The sequence below is a fragment of the Anoplopoma fimbria genome, chromosome 10 (genome assembly GCF_027596085.1).
Source record: "Anoplopoma fimbria isolate UVic2021 breed Golden Eagle Sablefish chromosome 10, Afim_UVic_2022, whole genome shotgun sequence".
In the NCBI taxonomy this organism is placed as follows: Eukaryota; Metazoa; Chordata; class Actinopteri; order Perciformes; family Anoplopomatidae; genus Anoplopoma; species Anoplopoma fimbria.
In genome coordinates this window covers 21,209,864-21,236,882 of record NC_072458.1, presented here as the reverse complement: position 1 = coordinate 21,236,882, position 27,019 = coordinate 21,209,864, and the positions used below count along the sequence as shown (strand labels likewise).

General features: G+C 40.1%; 3 protein-coding genes across 3 annotated transcripts; 2 read left to right on the top strand and 1 right to left on the bottom strand.

Annotated features, from left to right (window-relative positions):
- Nucleotides 1-437: 437 nt before the first annotated feature.
- Nucleotides 438-6,096, top strand: LOC129096902 (major histocompatibility complex class I-related gene protein-like). Its single transcript, XM_054605595.1, has 7 exons — nt 438-614; nt 1,386-1,652; nt 1,876-2,154; nt 2,562-2,864; nt 3,628-3,732; nt 3,830-3,847; nt 3,976-6,096. The coding sequence occupies exons 1-7, from the start codon at nt 545-547 to the stop codon at nt 3,984-3,986; spliced, it is 1,053 nt and encodes a 350-aa protein (XP_054461570.1). The 5' UTR covers nt 438-544; the 3' UTR covers nt 3,987-6,096.
- A 1,179-nt stretch (nt 6,097-7,275) lies between these two features.
- On the bottom strand, nt 7,276-11,909 carry LOC129096897 (major histocompatibility complex class I-related gene protein-like). The gene is made up of 6 exons (XM_054605584.1): nt 11,477-11,909; nt 10,360-10,626; nt 9,857-10,135; nt 9,148-9,450; nt 8,106-8,210; nt 7,276-8,008 (listed from the first exon to the last, which is right to left on the bottom strand). The coding sequence occupies exons 1-6, from the start codon at nt 11,544-11,546 to the stop codon at nt 7,941-7,943; spliced, it is 1,092 nt and encodes a 363-aa protein (XP_054461559.1). The 5' UTR covers nt 11,547-11,909; the 3' UTR covers nt 7,276-7,940.
- Nucleotides 11,910-21,947: 10,038 nt separating this feature from the next.
- On the top strand, nt 21,948-26,963 carry LOC129096901 (major histocompatibility complex class I-related gene protein-like). Its single transcript, XM_054605593.1, has 7 exons — nt 21,948-22,075; nt 22,812-23,078; nt 23,302-23,580; nt 23,990-24,292; nt 25,157-25,261; nt 25,359-25,376; nt 25,517-26,963. Exons 1-7 carry the CDS (start codon nt 22,006-22,008, stop codon nt 25,525-25,527), a joined length of 1,053 nt encoding a protein of 350 aa, XP_054461568.1. The 5' UTR covers nt 21,948-22,005; the 3' UTR covers nt 25,528-26,963.
- The last annotated feature ends 56 nt before the right edge of the window (nt 26,964-27,019 follow it).

The following is a 27,019-nucleotide window of genomic DNA, read 5'->3' as shown; positions in this document are numbered from 1 at the left end:
AGGACTTTTCCTTGTAACTGTTTTTTTCACACTTTGGTGTTGCAACATTAACTTAAGTTCAATATCTGTTCTTCTTCCATTCATGTATATTTGTATAAAATATGTAGAAACATCAGAATAAAGTTTTATAAAAATATGTTTTACTATGCAGTAGCTGCACCATGCATTGGAAAGTTAATTTTGTTGTACCTTTGTACCTCTCTATACAGCTGGACTGTAGGCTACCTAAGCAATTTAATTCAAGTACATAGCTTTCAAAGTTGAGGTACTTTTACTACTTCAGTACTACTATTTAATGCAACGCTGTACTTCTACTCCACTGATATTCAGAGGGAAATATCGTACTTCTTACTCGTTTGACAGCAATAGTTTCTCTCCTGACATAGTATCTTTCCTGTGCAATAAAAAACATGTTTAAACAAATATTTTGATTTTAAATTTGATTGTTTTTGATACTATGACTCTGACGTACAAGCCACGCCCTGTATTGCGCAAGTTCATTATTAAATGCGACCTCCCAATCAGCTGACTGACGTTAAGCTTCATGCTTTACTTATCAAACAATATGAAACCCTTATTTGTGTTTCTCCTCTTCTGTCATGTTGCATCTACAGGTAAGATCACAGTGTGACTCTCACCGTTATTACAGATGTTTCTTGTTATTCTTGTTGCTGTAAAACTTGTTTCATTAAGTTCCTCTTTAGAGCGACATTAAGAACCACAGTTTCACTTTCACTCTGTTACACTGCATTTAAAATAATTGTAAATTTCCCCGCTGCACTAATAAAGGATTATCTTATCTTATCTTATCTTATCGTGTGTCTATTTGACAATGTCTTAACATGATCAGACTATGTATTGTTTTTACGTAGGCCTACGCGCCAGTGCGTTTAAAAACACTTATTCTGCATTTGTGCTTTAGGAAAAAAAAAAAGTTGTTCATAACTGTTGATAGGAAACGATGTCGAACCTCAGTTTGAAATGATGTTCGTATCTTTTGGGGAGATGAAGACTATCTGACAATATTATTGTTTGTAGATCAAATTACATATACAAACATTTGCAACAAATTAACTAACTTTCCTTAATAATAATTCCCCAAGTACACAGCTGCAAAAGAACAAATATCTTGTCTAAGAAGGCCAAGGTTACAAGACATCAAATAAGGCAACAATAGAATAAATATTTATTAATGTAAACTGTCTAACCATCTTATTATAACAATCATAACATTTGTAACAGGACTGGGTCTGTAACAAATTCTTTAAGTAGCTCATTGTTATTTAACATATTTTCAAATTCTCCTTTTTTTTTAATGTAAAGTAAAAAATATCTCCAAAACGTATAAAATTCAGTTCCAAAAAGAAACCCTCTTTGTCCTGCAGTGAAACACTCCCTGAAATATGTCCTTACTGCAACTTCCGGAGTCCCAAACTTTCCAGAGTTTGTGGGTGTTGCGATGGTCGATGAAGTCCAGATGGGTTACTGTGACAACAACATGAAGACCATGGAGGTCAAACAGGACTGGATGAGAGATTTGATGAAGGATGACCCACAACACCTGCAGTGGTTATCTCTGAGGTGTTTCAGCTTTCAGCAGTTCTTCAGAGCAAACATTGACGGCTTGAAGCAACGCTTAAACCAAACTGGAGGTAGGCATGTTTAGCTTTCTGTATAAACACACCAACATCAGTGCTTTTGATATAAAGAATATGGATATTGCTTCTCTTTGTTTCCCAGCAGATGATGAGTGGCTTCCACAGAGACAATAATTGGTGTTAGTGGATCACAGAGTCTCTTTGGTGAAGATGTGATATTATCTGTTAATAATCGTCTTTGCTGGGTCGTCACTTTTTCCCTCTCTACCTCTCTCAGGCGCCCACATTTTACAGAGGATGAGCGGCTGTGAGTGGGATGATGAGACTGGAGAGGTGACTGGTTTTAATCAGTACGGTTACGATGGAGAGGACTTCCTTGCGTTGGACCTGCAGACGCTGACGTGGACTGCTCCAAAACAGCAGGCGTTCACCACCAAACTTAGATGGGATGCTGATGAAGCCAGATTAGAGGACAATAAAAATTACTTCATCCACGAATGTCCCGACATGCTGAAGAAGTACGTGCACTATGGGAGGAGCTTTCTGCAGAGAACAGGTATTTCACAAAGAAGCATAGATTAGAAAACATTCTCAATTATGAATAGAGATTTTTGTAGCAGATCTTTATTTTACCTCTCCATTAATTATCTTACAACCCCCAGATTTGTGTTGTTTTACATTTGTTGTCATTGATTAATGTTAACTATGCAGCTAATGTCGTGCAGTACCTCACTAGTAATAATTTGGTAAGTGCTGTATTATTATCAGGAATAAGACTAAGGCTCCCCCTGGTGGTTTAAGTAGACTGCATGATGTGCATTTGAATGAAGACACATGAAATGTGAACACTTCAGTTTAAGAAAGTAAGATGCATCAATATTTAAAATGGTTTATTTGTACTGTTACATAACATGCCAGCCTAAGTCATACAAACACTTTTCTTGTTTGTTTTTTTCTCCCTAGACCTTCCCTCAGTGTCTCTCCTCCAGAAGACTCCCTCGTCTCCAGTCAGCTGCCACGCTACAGGTTTCTACCCTGACAGAGCCATGATGTTCTGGAGGAAAGATGGCGAGGAGGTTCATGAGCACGTGGACCACGGAGAGATCCTCCCCAACCACGACGGATCCTTCCAGATGAGCGTGGACCTGAACCTTTCATCAGTCTCACCTGAAGAGTGGAGGAGGTACGACTGTGTGTTTCATCTCTCTGGTTGGAAGGACGACATCGTCACCAAACTGGACCAAGCAGTGATCAGGACCAACCGGGGTAAGACTGAGATCAGACGTGACAAATGAAAATCAAAAACGTAGCAAAATTCATGGGAGCTTCAAGCCTTAGTATGTATGCATTACATTAATTAAGAAAGAACTGTTTAGAAACTGGTGTGTTTAGTGCCAAAATGTTAACTTCAGCTTTATCAGTCAGTATATTTAATAAGTAAAAAAAAATGCAAAACAATCCCACATGAACTCACATAAAACACAGTACATCAGTGACGATTTGTGCTTTTATTGGAGACAGTATTGAGACGACAGGAAATGAGGAAGAGGAAGATGCAACAAATGTCTCCGGTTGCACTCAAAATCTGGATGTTGTTGTTCGTGGTCTCCGTTTTAACCCTGTTAGCTGCAGGTGCAAAAGTTTCTGATATGTTGTATATATTTGTCTATAGCATAGTGTGGCCCTAGGAAACATTTTGTGCGATACCTGAACGTGGCATGAAATGCATGCATTATTTTTAATCACCCGTGGTCCATTACAATACTTCCACATTTAATACACTACTCAGCAACAACTGTTGGTTGCATGGCAACTAGTGGCCCCTTGTGAGTATTGCTGAAATTATGTTCTGCCTCAATAATAGTGCTGTTAGCTAAAGATAGCGGTTTTGACGGATAATATGAAGGTTAATGTAGAAGTTTTCCAAGTTATTTTTTTTAGCAAATAGTTGTTTGCTGCTATATTAATGCTGTGTATATGGAATAGAAAACCTTTGAAACGCAACAATTCAACTGATGTCTGTTTGTAGTTCCAGAGTTTCCTGCTGGTTTGGTTGTTGGAGTTGTTGTAGGACTGCTGGTGCTCCTGGTGATCTGCATCACTGGACTCCTCATCTGGAGGAGGAACAATAATGGTGAGTAACCGGGATGTTTTTATTCCAGTAATGAATTATTATATTTTGTGTGATACTTCTGGTATAAGTTAATTAATTTCTTTCATCTGTATTTCAGGGTTCCAGCCTGTTAACAGTAAGTATTTAAAATAGATTTTCTCTTTTTTTCTCTGGATGAGAAACTTAAATCAATCAATCAATTTCCGCATAATGTGGACAGCAATATGTCAAGGATTTGACTTTATTTACTACTTGTCTTGACAGGGAGGCAGTGAAGATTAGAAGAGGATGCTGAAGTCCACAATATCACCTGTTTTTTAAGACAGGATTTGATATAAACATCTCCTTGGATAGACAACACTATCCATGAGCTCAAGAGACGATGCAGAGCAGCAGAAAGGAAATGGAGGAAATCAGGACTGGAGGTTCACCGTAGCATCTATAAAGAACACATAGTAACCTACAATAACGCTATACGGTCTGCAAGAAGGGTTTATTTTTCTAAGATAATAACAGAAAATAAAAATAACTCAAGAACATTGTTTTCTAACATTGACAGACTGCTGAATCCTGCACCTGCAAATGACTTTCTAAGCCAAGCCTCTACCCTCAAATGTGAAGAATTTGCAACTTTTTTCAACAACAAAATCACGAAAATCAGAGCTAGCATTGCAAAACCTGCAGACAAATCAGGCATTCAACCTCATGAAAGGCAGGCAACCATGAGCAAATTCACCAGCATCTCAATCCCAGAACTCTGTAAAATCGTTAATCTGATCAAACCATCGTCCTGTTGTCTTGACCCCATTCCTTCTCGGTTCTTCAAGAAAGTTTTCAATAGCATCTCAAACCCAATCCAGAAAATGATTAACGCATCCCTTGAAATAGGAGTCTGCCCTGAGGCCTTCAAGACCGCTGTTATTAAACCACTACTGAAGAAGTCAAATTTAGACTGTGAAACCTTGAGTAATTATAGACCCATATCAAACCTCTCATTTTTAAGCAAAATATTGTTTTCCACCAAATAAATAACTTTTTAAATGAAGACACATGACATAACTTGTGGTGTTGCACAAGGGAGCTGCCTTACCCCTTCTCACTTTACATGCTCCCACTGGGTGATATCATCAGGGAACATAATGTTAGCTTCCATAGCTACGCTGATGATACACAATTGTACCTACAGTGGGTAAAATAAGTTTTGAACACGTCACCATTTTTCTCATTAAATATATTTCTAAAGGTGCTAGAGACATGAAATTTTCACCAGATTACCCAAGTAATCCAAGAAAAAAAAAAGTAGACCAAGAAAAATTGTGACGTGTTCAATGCTTATTTTACCCGCTGTATCTGTTGAGCCAAATGATAAAGACGCCTTAAGCCCCCTAACTGCCTGCCTATCAGAAATTAACACCTGGATGAACAATAACTTTCTTAAATTAGTGATGGCAAGACAGAAATTCTATTAGTTGGCCCCAAACCCAATAGGGATGTTTTACTAGAGAAACTTGGTCACCTAACTCATCTAATCAAACCAGAAGTAACAAGTCTGGGGGTTACCTTAGACTCTGACTTAAGTTTTGTGCCCCATATTAAAAAAGTGACCAAAGTGTCATTCTTCCGTCTCAGACACATTGCGAAAGTGCGACCTTTACTGACCCAGCAAGATGCAGAAAAATGAATGCACGCCTTCATATCAAGCAGACTAGACTACTGCAATGCACTTTTTACTGGTCTTCCTATAAAAACAATTGAGAGGCTACAACTCATCCAAAACTCTGCTGCCAGATTGCTAACAAGAACAAAAAAGAGAGAACACCTCACTCCAGTCTTGGCTACGCTGCACTGGCTGCCTATAGCTGCCAGAATTGATTTTAAAGTTATTTTAATTGTGTACAAGGCTCTAAATGGCTTAGGACCAGCCCACATCACAGACTCCCTGTTGCTCTATGTTCCTACACGAACACTGAGATCCTCCACTGCTGGTTTCCTAGCTCCTCAAAACCCATCGAAAAAGAAAATCCGAGATGCAGCCTTTTTCACTTATGCTCCCAAACTGTGGAACAGCCTAAGCGAAAACATTAGAGAGGCATCCTCAGTTGACACTTTCAAGAATCATCTAAAAACACATCTATTTCACCAAGCATTTCTTTCATAACAGCGCTTATTTGCCCTCCACAAAGTCCCAAAACTATCCTTCAGATGATCTTTTATGTACTTAATCCCTTTTATGTATATACATTTTTATTCATTCATTTAATTATTGGTTTTTCTAAATGTAATATGTTTTTCAGTTTTATTCATATGCTGACATTTTCTGGACTGTACTAGTTGTTGCTCTGTACAAACATGTTATTCTGTTACTATTTTTATTTATTTATTTTATCTACTTTTATCTTTTTTTTTTTTTTTTTTTCAAATGTACAGCTACATAGTCTGTATGAAATGTACTATATGAATAAAGATTATTGTTGTTATTATTATTATTATTATTATTATTATTATTATTATTATTATTATATAAAACCATCTAAAGAGGACTGACTGATAAAGCTGGTGATAAAGCGACCTCTGATGACTGTCAGACTCAACAAATATGAACTGCACACACACACACACACACACACACACACACACACACACACACACACACACACACACACACACACAGTCTTTGTGAGAGGTAAACTTAAACATTGTGGGCCATCAGTCCCTCTCAGTGGGTTTCTGACTCACCAGCATGCTAACATTGAGGACCTCGGTTTGAAATGATGTTCGTATCTTTTGGGGAGATAAAGGCTATCTGACAATATTATTGTATGTAAATCAAATTATATATGTTTTTTTTGCAACAAATTAACTAACTTTCCTTAATAATAATTCCCCAAGCACACAGCTGCAAAAGAACAAATATCTTGTGTAAGAAGGCCAAGGTTAGATGAAGTTCCTCTGTAGTTTGACATTAAGAACCACAGTTTCACTTTCACTCTGTTACACTGCATTTAAAATAATGCCATACTTCAAACGTGTCTATTTGACAATGTCTTAACATGATCAGACTATGTAAAGCTATCGCAAATCCCTTCAAGGAATACTTCCATAAGTAGTTCATGAAACTTATTTTTTATACTTACTGCCTCTTAGACTAACTGAACAAATAATATGAACTACTTTTACTGTGTACTTTTTGAGTAATCCAATGTCAAAATCCCCCCCACAGAACAAGAATATACAATTTTGGCAAACTTTGATGTTAAATAAAACCCCTTTCTTCCATAAGTAGTTCATGAGTCTTATATATTTTGATTAAGTACTTCTTAACCTGTATGCACTAAAACTATGAAGTACTTTTATTGTGTACTTTTTCAATACTCTAATGTCAAAGTCTCTTCAGAGACCAATATTCAGCATTTTCCTCAAACTTTGATGTGGGATAAAAACACTTTCTCCCATAAGTAGTTTATTAATCTAATATTATTGGATTAAGTACTTCTTAGGCTACTTGCACAGGTATTATGAAGTCATTTTACCATGTACCTTTTGAGTAATCCAAGTCAATGTATATATATATATATATATTTTTATTTATTTTCACATACATATACATACATACAGGTCTGGAAGACCCTCCTAAGACTGCAACCCCAGCGACCCAACCCCGGGTCAGCCCAAACCAATTTTAATACACATTTAACTTAAACAAAGCCAAAAACATTTTGCATGTCATGAAGGAAACAGAGCAGTCAAACATCACTATATTTGCATCAGTAACTGTAAAGAAGAGGGATCAGAATCAGATTTTACTCCAAATATTAAAAACATAATGGTTTACTTACATTTGGATCAGAAACAATCAACCTGTTCTGCAATAATTTCCGCTCTTTCAACAAATTGAAGAGCAGATGCACCTAGGCCTTTACACATATATGTAATAAATATGCTTCATGGGCGTGCACACTTTTGTAACTTTATTCTCAATCGTTCATCCCACCCTCCATCATCATCAAATCAACCGTTTGCCTTTCTCCATCTCACTATACTTGAGCAGACTTGAACAGACATCTTGGGGAATAGATCCTTGATTACAAAAGAATAACTGAAAGGCTGAAAGTAAATTTCTAGTACATGTGAAAACTAGGAAACAGAATGTAACTCATGTTAAGTCTTCCGACACAGTGATAGTGCTTTTAAAATAATTTGTGCAACAGTTGTTTCGACATGGCGGACTCTCACGACTGCTGTCCAGTGAGAAGACCTCGGAGCTGACGGAGGTCCTGACTGTTAGCAGGCAGGAACCCTGAAATACAGATGAAAGAAATGAATTAACTGATACCAGAAGTATCACACAAAATATAATAATTAATTTCTGGAATAAAAACATCCCGGTTACTCACCATTATTGTTCCTCCTCCAGATGAAGAGTCCAGTGATGCAGATCACCAGGAGCACCAGCAGTCCTACAACAACTCCAACAACCAAACCAGCAGGAAACTCTGGAACTAAAAACAGCACATTCAGACTTCGACATCAGTTGAATTGTTGCGTTTCAAAGGTTTTCTATTCCATATTCACAGCATTAATATAGCAGCAAACAACTATTTGCTAAAAAAAATAACTTGGAAAACTTCACAGTCAGTCATACTGAAGCCAAAACCACAGTTTTGAAGGGCCATGAAATATCTTTTCCATATCACTTCTACATTAATCTTCATATTATCCGTCAAAACCGCTATCTTTAGCTAACAGCACTATTATTGAGGCAGAACATAATTTCAGCAATACTCACAAGGGGCCACTAGTTGCCATGCAACCAACAGTCGTTGCTGAGTAATGTATTAAATGTGGAAGTATTGTAATGGACCACGGGTGATTAAAAATAATGCATGCATTTCATGCCACGTTCAGGGACCGCACAAAATGTTTCCTAGGGCCACACTATGCTATAGACAAATATATACAACATATCAGAAACTTTTGCACCTGCAGCTAACAGGGTTAAAACGGAGACCACGAACAACAACATCCAGATTTTGAGTGCAACCGGAGACATTTGGTGCATCTTCCTCTTCCTCATTTCCTGTCGTCTCAATACTGTCTCCAATAAAAGCACAAATCGTCACTGATGTACTGTGTTTTATGTGAGTTCATGTGGGATTCTTTTGCATTTTTTTTACTCATTAAATATACAGACAATAAAGCTGAAGTTAACATTTTGGCAGTAAATACGCCAGTTTCTAAACAGTTCTTTCTTAATTAATGCAATGCATACATGCTGCGGCTGGAAGCTCCCATGAATTTTGCTACGTTTTTGCCTTAATTTGTTGTCTTTTGTATTTATTACTTGAGCACTAATGGAATATGACAGAATACACTCATCAACATCTGAGAAAAAAGCTTAGGATTGGATTAATTTGTCACGTCTGATCTCAGTCTTACCCCGGTTGGTCCTGATCACTGCTTGGTCCAGTTTGGTGACGATGTCGTCCTTCCAACCAGAGAGATGAAACACACAGTCGTACCTCCTCCACTCTTCAGGTGGGACTGATGAAAGGTTCAGGTCCACGCTCATCTGGAAGGATCCGTCGTGGTTGGGGAGGATCTCTCCGTGGTCCACGTCCTCATGAATCTCCTCGCCATCTTTCCTCCAGAACATCATGGCTCTGTCAGGGTAGAAACCTGTAGCATGGCAGCTGACTGGAGACGAGGGAGTCTTCTGGAGGAGAGACACTGAGGGAAGGTCTAGGGAGGAAAAAAACAAACAAGAAAAGTGTTTATATGACTTAGACTGGCATGTTATGTAACAATACAAATAAACCATTTTAAATATTGATGCATCTTACTTTCTTAAACTGAAGTGTACACATTTCATGTGTCTTCATTCAAATGCACATCATGCAGTCTACTTAAACCACCAGGGGGAGCCTTAGTCTTATTCCTGATAATAATACAGCACTTACCAAATTATTACTAGTGAGGTACTGCACGACATTAGCTGTATAGTTATCATTAATCAATGACAACAAATGTAAAACAACACAAATCTGGGGGTTGTAAGTATTAATGGAGAGGTAAAATAAAGATCTGCTACACAAATCTCTATTCATAATTGAGAATGTTTTCTAATCTATGCTTCTTTGTGAAATACCTGTTCTCTGCAGAAAGCTCCTCCCATAGTTCACGTACTTCTTCAGCAAGTTTGGACATTCGTTGATCAATTCATTTTTATAATCCTCTAATCTGGCTTTGTCAGCATCCCATCTAAGTTTGGTGGTGAACGCCTGCTGTTTTGGAGCAGTCCACGTCAGTGTCTGCAGGTCGAACGCAATGAAGTCCTCTCCATCGTAACCATACTGATCAAAACCAGTCACCTCTCCAGTCTCATCATCCGACTCACAGCCGTTCATCCTCTGTAAAATGTGGGCGCCTGAGAGAGGTAGAGAGGGAAAAAGTGACGACCCAGCAAAGACGATTATTAACAGATAATATCACATCTTCACCACAGAGACTCTGTGATCCACTAACACCAATTATTGGCTCTGTGGAAGCCACTCATCAGCTGCTGTGAAACAAAGAGAAGCAATATCCATATTCTTTATATCAAAAAGCACTGATGTTGGTGTGTTTATACAGAAAGCTAAACATGCCTACCTCCAGTTTGGTTTAAGCTTTGCTTCAAGAAGTCAATGTTGGCTCTGAAGAACTGCTGAGCGCCGATACACTGCAGAGAATACCACTCCAGCTGTGTTGGGTCATCCTTTATAAAATCTCTCATCCAGTCCTGTTTGGGCTCTGCGGTCTTCATGTTGTTGTCACAGTAACCCATCAGGACTTCATCGACCATCGCAGCACCCACAAACTCTGGAAAGTTTGGGACTCCGGAAGTTGCAGTAATGACATATTTCAGGGAGTGTTTCACTGCAGGACAAAGAGGGTTTCTTTTTGGAACTGAATTTTATACGTTTTGGGTACTTTTTTAGTTTACATTAAAAAAAAAGGAGAATTTGAAAATATGTTAAATAACAATGAGCTACTTAAAGAATAAGTTACAGACCCAGTCCTGTTACAAATGTTATGATGTGAATATTATTATAATAATATTATAATAAATAATATAATATTTACATTAATAAATATTTATTCTATTGTTGCCTTATTTGGTGTCATGTAACCTTGGCCTTCTTAGACAAGATATTTGTTCTTTTGCAGCTGTGTACTTGGGGAATTATTATTAAGGAAAGTTAGTTAATTTGTTGCAAAAGTTTTTATATATAATTTGATCTACAAACAATAATATTGTCAGATAGTCTTCATCTCCCCAAAAGATACGAACATCATTTCAAACTGAGGTTCGACATCGTTTCCTATCAACAGTTATGAACTTTTTTTTTTTTTTTCCTAAAGCACAAATGCAGAATAAGTGTTTTTAAACGCACTGGCGCGTAGGCCTACGTAAAAACAATACATAGTCTGATCATGTTAAGACATTGTCAAATAGACACGTTTGAAGTATGGCATTATAAGATAAGATAAGATAAGATAAGATAAGATAAGATAAGATAAGATAAGATAAGATAAGATAAGATAATCCTTTATTAGTCCCGCAGCGGGGAAATTTACAATTATTTTAAATGCAGTGTAACAGAGTAAAAGTGAAACTGTGGTTCTTAATGTCGCTCTAAAGAGGAACTTAATGAAACAAGTTTTACAGCAACAAGAATAACAAGAAACATCTGTAATAACGGTGAGAGTCACACTGTGATCTTACCTGTAGATGCAACATGACAGAAGAGCAGAAACACAAATAAGGGTTTCATATTGTTTGATAAGTAAAGCATGAAGCTTAACGTCAGTCAGCTGATTGGGAGGTCGCATTTAATAATGAACTTGCGCAATACAGGGCGTGGCTTGTACGTCAGAGTCATAGTATCAAAAACAATCAAATTTAAAATCAAAATATTTGTTTAAACATGTTTTTTATTGCACAGGAAAGATACTATGTCAGGAGAGAAACTATTGCTGTCAAACGAGTAAGAAGTACGATATTTCCCTCTGAATATCAGTGGAGTAGAAGTACAGCGTTGCATTAAATAGTAGTACTGAAGTAGTAAAAGTACCTCAACTTTGAAATCTATGTACTTGAATTAAATTGCTTAGGTAGCCTACAGTCCAGCTGTATAGAGAGGTACAAAGGTACAACAAAAATAACTTTCCAATGCATGGTGCAGCTACTGCATAGTAAAACATATTTTTATAATACTTTTATTCTGATGTTTCTACATATTTTATACAAATATACATGAATGGAAGAAGAACAGATATTGAACTTAAGTGAATGTTGCAACACCAAAGTGTGAAAAAAAGTTATAAGGAAAAGTCCTGGATTCAAAAGCATTAGCATCAAAATATATAGTATTAAGTACCAAAAGCATAAGTACTCTATTCAGAATGGTCCATTTTAGAATCATATACTATATTACTGGATCATAATTATTGATGCATTGATATACATATCACTATAGTGATGTATCTGGTAAAGGTGGAGTTCAATTTAAACTACTTTATACTGCTTAACCTGCAATAACACATCAATATTAGTTGATTCATATTTTGTAAAATCCTGAATCTGCAATTTATTGTTAAACTGTTGTTAAAGCTGAAAGCCAAGAACGTTTGATACACATGTTTATTATTATCTTTTTAATTTACAACACCAGTTGCAGACAAACATACCTACATCCTGTTCTCCTCCAGGATGCCACTGCTGCTGCCTCTAGCAGTGATGAGTCAAAATACTAGATCAATCTTGAGAGAATTCGAATGAGACCTCTTTTGTGTTCACACATCTATTTACCCCGTAACTAAGAGCCTAACCTTTATGTATTAATCTCCTATTTATGCACATTACTGATTTTGCTTCTTCCCAGAGTCCTTGTGCTTTCTCGCCTCGCAGGTTCTCAGGAATCCGGGTTATATTTAGACTGTCATTCTGCCACCTGCTGTGGCCTTGCTGACACCCACTGCTACTAGCACTATTATTATTAGTCACATTACTATTATTATTCCCTGTACTATTACGCTTATTGACTTTGCTTCTACCCTGGAGTCTTTGTGCTTTCTCACCTAGCAGGTTTCCATAAATCGTGGCTGTACCTGGACTGTGGTCGTGCCTCCTGCTGTGGCCCTGCTGACACCGAATGCTACTACCATTAATATTATTAGTCACATTACTATTACTATTAATTACTCCTATTATATGAATAATTTATGTCATATACATTGAATGTGTTGTATCTCTGTTATGCTGTTCATTCTGCTTTGCTTCCACCCTGAAACCCTTTCGCTTTCTCGCCTCGCAGGTTTCCACGAATCGTTGTAGTCCCTGCACCATAGTCGTGCCTCTTGCTGTGACCTGGCTGACACCCACTGCTACTTCGATTATTATTATTAGTCACATTACTAATACTATTCCCTATTTCATAATTATAATTCTACTATAATAATTGCTGCTGTTATCATTAGTCTTAATGTTTCCTTCGTTACTCTGCTTACTACTGTGATTATATGAATCATTTATGTCATGTACATTGAATGTGTTGTATCTCTGTTATGCTGTTCATTCTGTACACATGACATCTATTGCATTCTGTCCATCTTGGGAGAAGGATCCCTCCTCTGTCGTTCTCCCATAGGTTTCTTCCTTTTTTCTCCCTGTTAAAGGTTTTTTTTAGTGGAGTTTTTCCTGTGCCGATGTGAGGGAAGGACAGAGGATGTCGCATGTGGACATATTGTAAAGCCCTCTGAGGCAAATTTGTAATTTGTGATTATGGGCTATACAAAATGAACATAATTAAATTGAATAACAAAAAAGATTACATCTATGCATATTGTGGTGGAAAAAATCTATCCTATCTGTTAATGTCCTGAGATGAGTCTATAAAGCGTTGAAATGAAGATCAAATGACAATTGAGTGTCTTTGTGATATTTTATTCTTGCAAGAAGAGGCACATATTTACAGAGTAACACAGAGTCTGCAAAAGAGTACACTAAAGAAAGAGGCTTCACTCTGTGCTATATAAGCTGTAACAAACATGTCTTGTTATGTCTGCTGAGAAGCCTGAGACGTAGATGATAAGGCAAGCCTGAGAAGTAGATGATAAGGCAAGCCTGAGAAGTAGATGATAAGGCAAGCGTTAAGGTCAAATAGGGAAAAAGAAAATGTTTTCACATGAAACCTTCACAAGCTAAATTTCCAAACATTCACATAGTAGATTTCCTTTACAATATATATATATATATATATATATATATATACATATATTTAGAGCAGATTATTTGATCAATGCGCCTAGGCCTTTACACATATATGTAATAAATATGCTTCATGGGCATGCACACTTTTGTAACCTTGTTCTCAATCGTTCATCCCACCCTCCATCATCATCAAATCATGTTGCATATTGCATTTTTTAACCGTTTGCCTTTCTCCATCTCACTATACTTGAGCAGTCTTGAACAGACACCTCAGTGCTGACGGAGGTCCTCACTGTTAGCAGGCCGGAACCCTGCAATACAGATGAAAGAAATGAATTAACGTATACCTAAGTATCACACAAAATATCACACAAAATATAATAATTAATTACTGGAATAAAAACATCCCGGTTACTCACCATTATTGTTCCTCCTCCAGATGAGGAGTCCAGTGATGCAGATCACCAGGAGCACCAGCAGTCCTACAACAACTCCAACAACCAAACCAGCAGGAAACTCAGAGGAAGGATCTGGAACCAAAAACAGCACATTCACACTTCAAGTTCAGTTGAATTGTTGCGTTTCAAAGATTTTCTATTCCATATTCACAGCATTAATATAGCAGCAAACAACTATTTGCTAAAAAACTGTAACTTGGAAAACTTCCCAGTAATTCACATTGAAGCCAAAACCACAGTTTTGAAGGGCCACGCATGAAAAATGCACACAGAAAAACTAAATATCTTTTCCATATCACTTCTACATTAAACCTCATATTGTCACAGTCACGCCAGTTCACTCTTCCTGCACTCTGTCTATTTATCTCAGCTCACAGCCCAGCCCCCGCTCTCTTACCTCACTCTCCCTCACTCACCTAATCAGCCTCATGCAGTGCACCTGTTTGCCACACCCACCTCGTTAACACAATCCCTCTCACCTGCTCACTCTGCTGCACTACTCACCTCAGTATAAATACCCCAGTCTCACACACACTCACTTCCAGATCGTTCTCCGCATTATGCCAGACCTTCCAGCGTTATTCCCCGGACTGATTTCTCTTTGCCGACCCTGCTTGTTTGGACTTCTCCGCCTTGCCTCTGCCCCGGTAACTGACTCAGTCTTCCGTCCCAGACCACGGCATTCCTACCTTCCCTCTGCCCCGGTTAACCGACTCAGCCCTCTGTCCCCGACCACGAGATTTGCCTTCGTTCCTTTTGGTTTCTGTCTACCTGCTCCGCTGACGGATCAGCGCTCTCTCGAGTGGAATATAACCCGTGAGTTATCTCCTGCCTGTCTGTCTGCTGTTTGTTCCGCTTTGAATAAAGCTCCAGAACTTTACTCTGTCTCCTGGTCATACTGCACTTGGGTCCACACACCACCCCTTACAGTACGATCTGGCTCGAACATGGATCCGCCGCCATCTGCTCCGACTCACCCGGAGCTGTTACCAGCGCGTCCCCTGCCATTCGGAGAAATTGGGGAGCGTTGTTTCATCCCAAGAAAACTGAACGTGTATTGCTGGGGAAGGGCTAACGCATTAGCTCCGGTCTCGGAGGTCCGAGTCGGCGAGCCGGAACGTTACGCTGGGGATCCTGAGGGCTGTAACGCATTTCTAACGAACTGCTCCATTTTCTTCGTGTTACAGCCATACACCTTTGCCACAGAGGAAGCACAAGTGGCGTATTCCATCAACCACCTGATGGGGAGAGCCCGCCTGTGGGGAACGGCGGAGTGGGACCGCCGAACTCCTGCCTGCGCTTCCTTCCAGACGTTCTCCGAGAAATTACGCAAGGTTTTCGGAGTGGTTTCCTTGGGACTGGACGCCACCGGTGGATTGTTGGGGCTCCAGCAAGGTAATCAAACAGTCACAGACTATGCCATAGACTTCCGAACCAAGGCACGGCTAAGCTTGTGGAATATGGCCGCTCAGTGCGACGCTTACATGCTCGGCTTGGCGGATTATATCAAGGATGAACTTATCTCCTTCAAGCTGCCCACCTCTTTGAACGGTCTGATCGAGGTGACCTCTCGACTGGACTGCCTCATCCAGGCCCGGCGGCTGGTGAGACGCCAGGGTCGTTCCAGCCACGACTCATTCCCCAACGTTATGCACGCCACAACCCAGCATCATCCGCCGACCATTCCGCCTCATCGAGAGACCGAGCCCATGCAAGTGGGATGCACCAGACTCTCGACTGAGGAGCGTGACCGGCGCAGCAGGCACAACCTGTGCATGTACTGTGGTCAGGCCGGCCATTTTGTTCCGGACTGTCCGGTAAAAGCCCAGGCTCGCCAGTAGTTAAGGAGGTGCTGGTGAGCCGAGCCGTTTCCCGACCCTCCTTCTGTCAGAGGCCCCTCTTCCACTCCAAGTTACTTCTACTCGGGGTCCCCAGACTATCTCCACCTTCCTGGACTCTGGAGCAGACGCGTCCATCATGGACGAGGGACTCGCTCTACAGCTGGGGATTGACCTGATCCCTCTTCCTCGCTCGGTCCCTGCCAGCGCTCTCAACGGTCATCTCCTGGGGACCGTCACGCATCAAACCGTCCCAATCCACATGCTTCTGTCCACCAACCATCATGAGACCATCTCCTTCCACATCCTGCAGTCTCCCCGGATTCCACTCATCCTGGGGTATCCATTGTTATGTCGACATAACCCCCACATTTACTGGGCTACGGGGGCTTTCCGAGGCTGGAGCTCTTCCTGCCACCTTGTTTGCCTGAAGCAAGCCGCCGCCCCTCAAGTTCCTGCCGCCGTCAACTCCACCCCTGAACTCACGGGGGTCCCGACCAAGTACCACGACTTCAAGGAGGCCTTCAATAAATCCAAAGCTATGTCCCTACCTCCTCACCGTCCATATGACTGCGCCATCGACCTCCATCCGGGCACTTTTCCTCCCAAGGGTCGTCTATTCTCCCTGTCCACGCCTGAAAGGGAGGCGATGGATAAATATATAAACGACTCTGTCACAGCTGGACTCATCCGCCCCTCATCATCTCCTGCAGGGGCAGGGTTCTTCTTCGTGGGGAAGAAGGACAAGACCCTCAGACCATGCATAGACTACCGTGGCCTGAATGAAATCACCATTAAGAACCGCTACCCGTTACCTCTCATCAATATTGCATTCAAGCTCCTCCAAGGTGCCAACATATTCTCTAAGCTCGACCTCCGCAACGCCTGTCACCTGGTTAGGATCCAAGAGGGAGATGAATGGAAGACAGCCTTCAACACACCGAAGGGGCACTACGAATACCTAGTGATGCCCTTCGGTTTGACTAATGCCCCCGTCGTCTTCCAGACCTTGGTCAATGACATTCTCCGGGACATGTTGGACCGACATGTCTTTGTGTACCTGGACGACGTCCTCATCTTCTCCAAAACCAAGGAGGAACACATTCACCATGTCCAGTCTGTCCTGCAACGTCTTCTGGAGAACTCTCTATTCGTTAACGCTGAGAAATGTGAGTTCCACGTGTCCACCGTTTGTTTCCTGGGTTACATTGTGTCCGGCAGTAACATCAAGATGGACCCCGCAATGGTCGCCGCTGTCACGTCCTGGTCTTCTCCTGATTCCCGCAAACAGCTACAACGCTTCCTGGGGTTTGCCAACTTCTACCAGAGGTTCATCCGGAATTACAGCTCGGTCACCTCCTCTCTCACCGCCCTCACATCCTCCAAGATCCCTTTTCACTGGAATCCTGCAGCCGAAGAAGCTTTCCAAACACTCAAGACCAGGTTCACCTCGGCACCCATCCTCCAAGTTCCTGACCCAGACCGACAGTTCGTGGTGGAGGTAGATGCCTCCGACGTAGAAGTTGGGGGCGTCCTGTCCCAGCGCTCGGCTACCGACCAGAAGCTGCATCCCTGCGCTTTTTTTCTCCCGTCAGCTTTCCCCCACTGAGAGAAACTACGACATTGGGAACCGAGAATTACTAGCAGTGAAGCTCGCCCTAGAGGAGTGGCGCCACTGGCTGGAGGGAACCAAACTTTCATTCTTGGTGTGGACTGATAAAAACCTAGAATACCTCCACACCGCCAAGAGACTGAACTCCCGACAGGCCAGGTGGTCTCTCTTTTTCACGAAGTTCCACTTCACTCTATCCTATCCCCCGGTTCTCGCAACATCAAGCCCGATGCCCTCTCCCGCCAGTTCCAGGAGGTGGAGGAACCAACCCCGGGTCCTCTCCCCATTCTTCCGGACTCCTGCCAAGTCGCGGTCCTCACTTGGGAGATCGAGGAATCAGTGAGGGCCGCGACTGAGGGTCAACCCGGTCCCAGCGCCTGTCCCCCGAACCGCCTGTTCGTCCCTCAAACTCTTAGGTCCGACATTCTCTAGTGGGCTCACTCCTCCAAACTTACCTGCAATCCGGGCATCCAGCGAACCCAAGACGCCCTGCGACAGCGCTTCTGGTGGTCCTCACTTCCCGAGGACACCAGGGAGTTTGTCAACGCCTGCCCGACCTGCAACCAACACAAGCCCTCTCATCAGGCTCCGGCGGGCCTCCTGCATCCTCTTCCGGTACCCCATGGTCACACATATCCCTGGACTTTGTCACCGGGTTGCCCACATCCGAAGGCAACACCACCATCCTGACGGTGGTTGACCGGTTCAGCAAGATGGCTCACTTCATCCCTCTGCCTAAACTCCCCTCGGCCAAAGAGACAGCCGAACTCATCACCGTCCATGTTTTCCGCCTACATGGGATCCCGGTCGACGATTTTGGAGGGAGTTCTGCACATTGTTGGGAGCCACCGTAAGCCTGTCTTCTGGTTTCCACCCACAATCCAACGGCCGGACTGAAAGGAAGAATCAGGAAACGGAGACCGCACTCCGATGTCTGGTTTCTCGGAACCCTACTTCCTGGTCCCGACAGCTGATGTGGGTGGAATATGCGCACAACGCCCTGACCAGTTCCGCCACCGGCCTGTCTCCCTTCCAGTGCGCTTATGGCTTCCAATTCAATTCAGTTTATTTTGTATAGCCCAGAATCACAAATTACAAATTTGCCTCAGAGGGCTTTACAATCTGTGCACATGCGACATCCTCTGTCCTTCCCTCACATCGGCACAGGAAAAACTCCCCTAAAAAAACCCTTTTACAGGGAGAAAAAAGGAAGAAACCTATGGGAGAACGACAGAGGAGGGATCCTTCTCCCAGGATGGACAGAATGCAATAGATGTCATGTGTACAGAATGAACAGCATAACAGAGATACAACACATTCAATGTATATGACATAAATTATTCATATAATAGGAGTAATTAATAGTAATAGTAATGTGACTAATAATAATAATGGTAGTAGCATTCGGTGTCAGCAGGGCCGCAGCAGGAGGCACGACCACAGTCCAGGTACAGCCACGATTTATGGAAACCTGCTAGGCGAGAAAGCACAAAGACTCCAGGGTAGAAGCAAAGCCAATAAGTGTAATAGTACAGGGAATAATAATAGTAATGTGACTAATAATAATAGTGCTAGTAGCAGTGGGTGTCACCAAGGCCACAGCAGGTGGCAGAATGAGGATAAATATAACCCGGATTCCTGGGAACCTGCGAGGCGAGAAAGCACAAGGACTCCGGGGAAGAAGCAAAATCAGTAATGTGCATAAATAGTAGATTAATACATAAAGGAGGAGTGAGAGAAGAGGAGAGAGGAGCTCAGTGTATCCTATGTAGTCCCCTGGCTGTCTAGGCATATAGCAGCATATCTAGGGGCTGGACCAAGGAGAACCTGAACCAGCGCTATCAAAAAGGAAGGTCTTAAGCCTGCTCTTAATCATACTTAATCAACCATCCTACTTTGATATACTCTAGGAACCACAAGTTACCCTGCATTGATTGAGTGCAGCTCTCTAGTTGGGTAATATGGAACTATAAGTTCCTTTAGATAAGATGGTGCCTGGCCAGTTAGAGCTTTGTAGGTGAGTAGCAGAATTTGAAATTCTATTCTTGATTTAACAGGGAGCCAGTGCAGAGAAGCTAATACTGGAGTAATATGATCTCTTTTCTTATTTTTTGTTAGAACACATGCTGCAGCATTCTGGATCAACTGTAGAGATTTAAGAGACCTATTAGAGCAGCCTGATAATAACAAATTGCAATAATCTAGTCTAGAGGTACCAAATGCATGAACTAGTTTTTCTGCATCGCTTTGAGACAGGATTTGCCTGATTTTCGAAATGTTACGTAAATGAAAAAAGGCTGTCCTTGAGATCTGTTTTATATAAGAGTTAAAAGACAGATCCTGATCAAAGATAACTCCGAGGTTCTTAACGGTAGTGCTGGATGCTAGAGCAATGCCATCTAGAGAAACTATATTGTTAGATAATTGATTTTGAGGGCCTCCCTCTGCTCCACCTGGAGCTGGCTATAGGACAGAGGATCCACATGGGCAGCATCGGTGTCTGGAGCTCCATCTCTCCGTTCCTGGGTGGAGTCGGTGGGTGGCCTGGAATCATTAGTCACATTTATTAGGATTTTTACTAGGTCATTTTCTTCATTAGTTCATGAGCTGAACACTACTTTGTGTTACTGGAAATGTTGTTCATAATTTATTTATTGTGTGTAGGAATTGCTTCCATGTTGGTGTCATTGCTGGTCTGCATTTTCTACAATACTCTTCTTGCCTGGGTGCTCTGGTACCTCTTTCACTCTTTTCAAAACCCGCTGCCGTGGAGCCAGTGTCCACTCAATGATAACCTCACAGGTAACAAGAACCCCCACCAGTCATCACAGCTGCTCTTGATACGTTGATTGTCTGCAGTTCTTACGACCACAAGGAGAGAAATATAGCATATAACAGTATTACATTTTAAAAATGTAATTTGAGAGACTAGTATAATTATTATAAAGTTGCAAGAGGACTCTTAGCAATCAGTCAGATTTTTGGTCAGACTAAACAGGAAAACTTCTGGATTTTTATTTTTTCTGTATATGGCACAAAGGGATCTTGCCCAGTGTGCCTCTATTTGGTTCTCCCTTGTTGTCTCTAGATATGTTTTATTTTTATTGAGAAGATTATCCTATGATGTGAAGGTGTTTTATAATATTTCTAAAACACTTTCCTACTCTTAGGTACGGGGTGAATAGATGTGTGAAGACAAAAGAGGTCTCATTAGAATTCTCTTGAGATTGATCTAGCATTTTGACTCATCACTGCTAGAGGCAGCAGCAGTGGCATCCTGGAGGAGAACAGGATGTAGGTATGTTTGTCTGCAACTGGTGTTGTAAATTAAAAAGATAATAATAAACATGTGTATCAAACGTTCTTGGCTTTCAGCTTTAACAACAGTTTAACAATAAATTGCAGATTCAGGATTTTACAAAATATGAATCAACTAATTATGATGTGTTATTGCAGGTTAAGCAGTATAAAGTAGTTTAAATTGAACTCCACCTTTACCAGATACATCACTATAGTGATATGTACATCAATGCATCAATAATTATAATCCAGTAATATAGTTTATGATTGTAAAATGGATTCCGCATAGAGTACTTATGCTTTTGTTACTTAATACTATATATTTGATGCTAATGCTTTTGTTTTTTTCACACTTTGGTGTTGCATCATTCACTCAAGTTCAATATCTGTTCTTCTTCCATCTTTATATATTTGTATAAAATATGTAGAAACATCAGAATAAAAGTTTTATAAAAATATGTTTTACTATGCAGTAGCTGCACCATGCATTGGAAAGTTATTTGTGTTGTACCTTTGTACCTCTCTATACAGCTGGACTGTAGGCTACCTAAGCAATTTAATTCAAGTACATAGCTTTCAAAGTTGAGGTACTTTTACTACTTCAGTACTACTATTTAATGCAACGCTGTACTTCTACTCCACTGATATTCAGAGGGAAATATCGTACTTCTTACTCGTTTGACAGCAATAGTTTCTCTTTCTTCTTTCCTGTGCAATAAAAAACATGTTTACCTAAATATGTTACTATCACTCTGACGTACATGCCACAACCTGTACTGCGCATGTTCAGTATCAAATGCGACCGTCGAAACAGGTGACTCTCCGTTAAGCTCCATGCTTTACTTATCAAACAATATGAAACCCTTATTTGTGTTTCTGCTCTTCTGTCATGTTGCATCTACAGGTAAGATCACAGTGTGACTCTCACCGTTATTACAGATGTTTCTTGTTATTCTTGTTGCTGTAAAACTTGTTTCATTAAGTTCCTCTTTAGAGCGACATTAAGAACCACAGTTTCACTTTCACTCTGTTACACTGCATTTAAAATAATGCCATACTTCAAACGTGTCTATTTGTCAATGTCTTAACATGATCAGACTATGTATTGTTTTTACGTAGGCCTACGCGCCAGTGCGTTTAAAAACACTTATTCTGCATTTGTGCTTTAGTAAAAAAAAAAAAAAAAAAAAAAAAGTTCATAACTGTTGATAGGAAACGATGTCGAACCTCAGTTTGAAATGATGTTCGTATCTTTTGGGGAGATAAAGGCTATCTGACAATATTATTGTTTGTAGATCATATTAAATATTACATATTTTGCAACACATTAACTAGCTTTCCTTAATAATAATTCCCCAAGTACACAGCTGCAAAATAACAAATATCTGCTGTAAGAAGGCCAAGGTTACAAGACATCAAATAAGGCAACAATAGAATAAATATATATTAATGTAAACTGTCTAACCATCTTATTCACATAATAACATTTGTAACAGGACTGGGTCTGTAACTTATTCTTTAGGTAGCTCATTGTTATTTAACATATTTTCAATTTCTCCTTTTTTTTCTTATCGTAAACTAAAAAATATCCCCAAACGCATAAAATTCAGTTCCAAAAAGAAACCCTCTTTGTCCTGCAGTGAAACACTCCTTGAAATATGTTCTTACTGCAACTTCCGGAGTCCCAAACTTTCCAGAGTTTGTGGCTGCTGTGATGGTCGATGAAGTCCAGGTGGGTTACTGTGACAACAACATGAAGACCGCAGAGCCCAAACAGGACTGGATGAGAGATTTGATGAATGGTGATCCAAAACACCTGCAGTGGTATTCTCTGCAGTGTATCGTCACTCAGCACTCCTTCAGAGCCTACATTGACGGCTTGAAGCAACGCTTAAACCAAACTGGAGGTAGGCATGTTTAGCTTTCTGTATAAACACACCAACATCAGTGCTTTTGATATAAAGAATATGGATATTGCTTCTCTTTGTTTCCCAGCAGATGATGAGTGGCTTCCACAGAGCCAATAATTGGTGTTAGTGGATCACAGAGTCTCTGTGGTGAAGATGTGATATTATCTGTTAATAATCGTCTTTGCTGGGTCGTCACTTTTTCCCTCTCTACCTCTCTCAGCCGCCCACATTTTACAGAGGATGAGCGGCTGTGAGTGGGATGATGAGACTGGAGAGGTGACTGGTTTTAATCAGTATGGTTACGATGGAGAGGACTTCATTACGTTGGACCTGCAGACGCTGACGTGGACTGCTCCAAAACAGCAGGCGTTCACCACCAAACTTAGATGGGATGCTGACAAAGACAGATTAGAGGACAATAAACATAACTTGATCAACATATGTCCCAACTTCCTGAAGAAGTACGTGCACTATGGGAGGATCTTTCTGCAGAGAACAGGTATTTCACAAAGAAGCATAGATTAGAAAACATTCTCAATTATGAATAGAGATTTGTGTAGCAGATCTTTATTTTACCTCTCCATTAATTATCTTACAACCCCCAGATTTGTGTTGTTTTACATTTGTTGTCATTGATTAATGTTAACTATACAGCTAATGTCGTGCAGTACCTCACTAGTAATAATTTGGTAAGTGCTGTATTATTATCAGGAATAAGACTAAGGCTCCCCCTGGTGGTTTAAGTAGACTGCATGATGTGCATTTGAATGAAGACACATGAAATGTGTACACTTCAGTTTAAGAAAGAAAGATGCATCAATATTTAAAATGGTTTATTTGTACTGTTACATAACATGCCAGCCTAAGTCATACAAACACTTTTCTTGTTTGTTTTTTTTCCTCCCTAGACCTTCCCTCAGTGTCTCTCCTCCAGAAGACTCCCTCGTCTCCAGTCAGCTGCCACGCTACAGGTTTCTACCCTGACAGAGCCATGATGTTCTGGAGGAAAGATGGCGAGGAGGTTCATGAGGACGTGGACCACGGAGAGATCCTCCCCAACCACGACGGATCCTTCCAGATGAGCGTGGACCTGAGCCTTTCATCAGTCTCACCTGAAGAGTGGAGGAGGTACGACTGTGTGTTTCATCTCTCTGGTTGGAAGGACGACATCGTCACCAAACTGGACCAAGCAGTGATCAGGACCAACCGGGGTAAGACTGAGATCAGACGTGACAAATTAATCCAATCCTAAGCTTTTTTCTCAGATGTTGATGAGTGTATTCTGTCATATTCCATTAGTGCTCAAGTAATAAATATGAAAGACAACAAATTAAGGCAAAAACGTAGCAAAATTCATGGGAGCTTCCAGCAGCAGCATGTATGCATTACATTAATTAAGAAAGAACTATTTAGAAACTGGTGTTTAGTGCCAAAAAAAGCTTTATTGTCTGTATATTTAATAAGTTAAAAAAACACACAAAAAATACCCAGAAAAACTCACATAAAACGCAGTACATCAGTGACGATTTGTGCTTTTATTGGAGACAGTATTGCTGTTGTTCGTGGTCTCCGTTTTAACCCTGTTAGCTGCAGGTGCAAAAGTTTCTTATATGTTGTATATATTTGTCTATAGCATAGTGTGGCCCTAGGAAACATTGAACGTGGCATGAAATGCATGCATTATTTTTAATCACCCGTGGTCCATTACAATACTTCCACATTTAATACACTACTCAGCAACGACTGTTGGTTGCATGGCAACTAGTGGCCCCTTTTGATTATTGCTGAAATTATGTTCTGCCATCAATAATAGTGCTGTTAGCTAAAGATAGCAGTTTTGACGGATAATATGAAGTTTAATGTAAAAGTGATATGTAAAAGATATTTTGTTTTTTCATGTGTGGCCCTTCAAAACTGTGGTTTTGGCTTCAGTATGACTGACTGTGAAGTTTTCCAAGTCACAGTTTTTTAGCAAATAGTTGTTTGCTGCTATATTAATGCTGTGAATATGGAATAGAAAACCTTTGAAACGCAACAATTCAACTGAACTCAAAGTGTGAATGTTCTGTTTTTAGTTCCAGAGTTTCCTGCTGGTTTGGTTGTTGGAGTTGTTGTAGGACTGCTGGTGCTCCTGGTGATCTGCATCACTGGACTCTTCATCTGGAGGAGGAACAATAATGGTGAGTAACCGGGATGTTTTTATTCCAGTCATGAATTATCATATGTTGTGTGATACTTCTGGTATAAGTTAATTTATTTCTTTCATCTGTATTTCAGGGTTCCTGCCTGTTAACAGTAAGTATTTAAAATAGATTTTCTCGTTTTTCCCGTTGTGGATGAGAAACTTAAATCCTGTTCCCCATAAAATCAATTACCGCATAATGTGGACAGCAATATGTCAAGGATTTGACTTTATTTACTACTTGTCTTGACAGGGAGGCAGTGAAGATTAGAAGAGGATGCTGAAGTCCACAATATCTCTTGATTTTTAAGACAGGATTTGATATAAAACCACCTAAAGAGTACTGACAGATAAAGCTGGTGATAAAGCGACCTCTGATGACTGTTACACTGAACAAATATGAACTGCACACACACACACAGTCTTTGTGAGAGGTAAAACTAAACATTGTGGGCCATCAGCCCCTCTCAGTGGGTTTCTGAAAAGATCGAGAACAAGGTGACTAAAGTGTGCACGTCCATGAAGCATATTTATTACATATATGTGTAAAGGCCTAGCTGCATTGATCAAATAATCTGCTCTTCAATTTGTTGAAAGAGCGGAAATTATTGCAGAACAGGTTGATTGTTTTTGATCCAAATGTATATCCAAATATATTCATCTTTTTTTTCGTATTTTTATGACATACAATACTGACATACAATATGTCATACCATAGTATTACTTTTTTCAAGAAATACTATACTATGTTTTTTCATACCTTACTATACCTCGGCTATCCATGATCATTTTATGACACTCTATAGTAAGACTTTAATGACATACTATAGTATTTCTTTATATGACATACAATAATATGACTATTTTCCTGACAGATCCTGAAAAAACATGAACATTTTCCCAGTCAGCTGTTGAATGTGACTGCTTCTCAGCATAAACAGACATCACTGGTTGTTTGGACTGTCATTGATGTAATGGACTTTATCATTTTGTATGCTCGATTAAGCAACGTTACCTTTGATAAGATTTGTGTGGAAGGTAAAATGCTAAATATATACTCCCTTTCTTTTTCACTAAGCAGTTGGTTAGTGGAACCTTTAATCTGTATTTCCCCCCAAGAATAGAGATGAACTATCTACAGTATAATTGTCTAACCATTTCAGTAAATCTATGTTTTTTCTTGGTAATTTCAAGAACTGGTGCAAGTTACCACTGATACAGATCTTTAATCATTTAAAGAAGTAAACCTACTACTTCTAGGAATCTTAAATCTGGTGAGAATTCTTTTTATCAATGTACAGATCAAATAAAACACAATGAACCAGCGTAAACACAGGATAGTTATCGGTTCAAGGGTGAACCAACTGAACCTGAGCTCACAATCACAGACAGTCATGCAGTCATGATGGGTTTATTACTGACTGATATTTTCTTAGCTGCAGATAAGGAATATAACTAAAAGACAGTGACTGAGTGCACCTTGCTAAAAGTATTAAATAAAGTTTATTTAAGTTGTCTTATTTATTTTATCATTAATACTATTCTGTCGAATTTGAAATACTTTTTCGCCCTTTTTGAGATATAAATGTTAATTTTAATGTCATTTTTCTTTAGTTACTTGCAAGCTTTCACACTCATGTAAACTCTGCTGTTTGAATTAAGTTTGATTAATTCAATAAAGATACAGCTTTGTCATGGTACAGCTGTTATGGTGTTGTCTTTTTTTATTGACTGCATCCCAAACACTTTAGATCAG

Excerpts from the sequence above, each read along its gene's own strand:
- LOC129096902 (XM_054605595.1), top strand. The coding sequence starts at position 545 with ATGCTTTACTTATCAAACAATATGAAACCCTTATTTGTGTTTCTCCTC. Across the intron at positions 615-1,385 it reads CTGTCATGTTGCATCTACAG|TGAAACACTCCCTGAAATAT; the intron begins GTAAGATCACAG and ends TTTGTCCTGCAG. Across the intron at positions 2,155-2,561 it reads GAGCTTTCTGCAGAGAACAG|ACCTTCCCTCAGTGTCTCTC; the intron begins GTATTTCACAAA and ends TTTTCTCCCTAG.
- LOC129096897 (XM_054605584.1), bottom strand. The coding sequence starts at position 11,546 with ATGCTTTACTTATCAAACAATATGAAACCCTTATTTGTGTTTCTGCTC. Across the intron at positions 10,136-10,359 it reads AAGCTTAAACCAAACTGGAG|GCGCCCACATTTTACAGAGG; the intron begins GTAGGCATGTTT and ends TACCTCTCTCAG. Across the intron at positions 8,211-9,147 it reads AGTGATCAGGACCAACCGGG|TTCCAGAGTTTCCTGCTGGT; the intron begins GTAAGACTGAGA and ends TGCTGTTTTTAG.
- LOC129096901 (XM_054605593.1), top strand. The coding sequence starts at position 22,006 with ATGCTTTACTTATCAAACAATATGAAACCCTTATTTGTGTTTCTGCTC. Across the intron at positions 22,076-22,811 it reads CTGTCATGTTGCATCTACAG|TGAAACACTCCTTGAAATAT; the intron begins GTAAGATCACAG and ends TTTGTCCTGCAG. Across the intron at positions 24,293-25,156 it reads AGTGATCAGGACCAACCGGG|TTCCAGAGTTTCCTGCTGGT; the intron begins GTAAGACTGAGA and ends TTCTGTTTTTAG.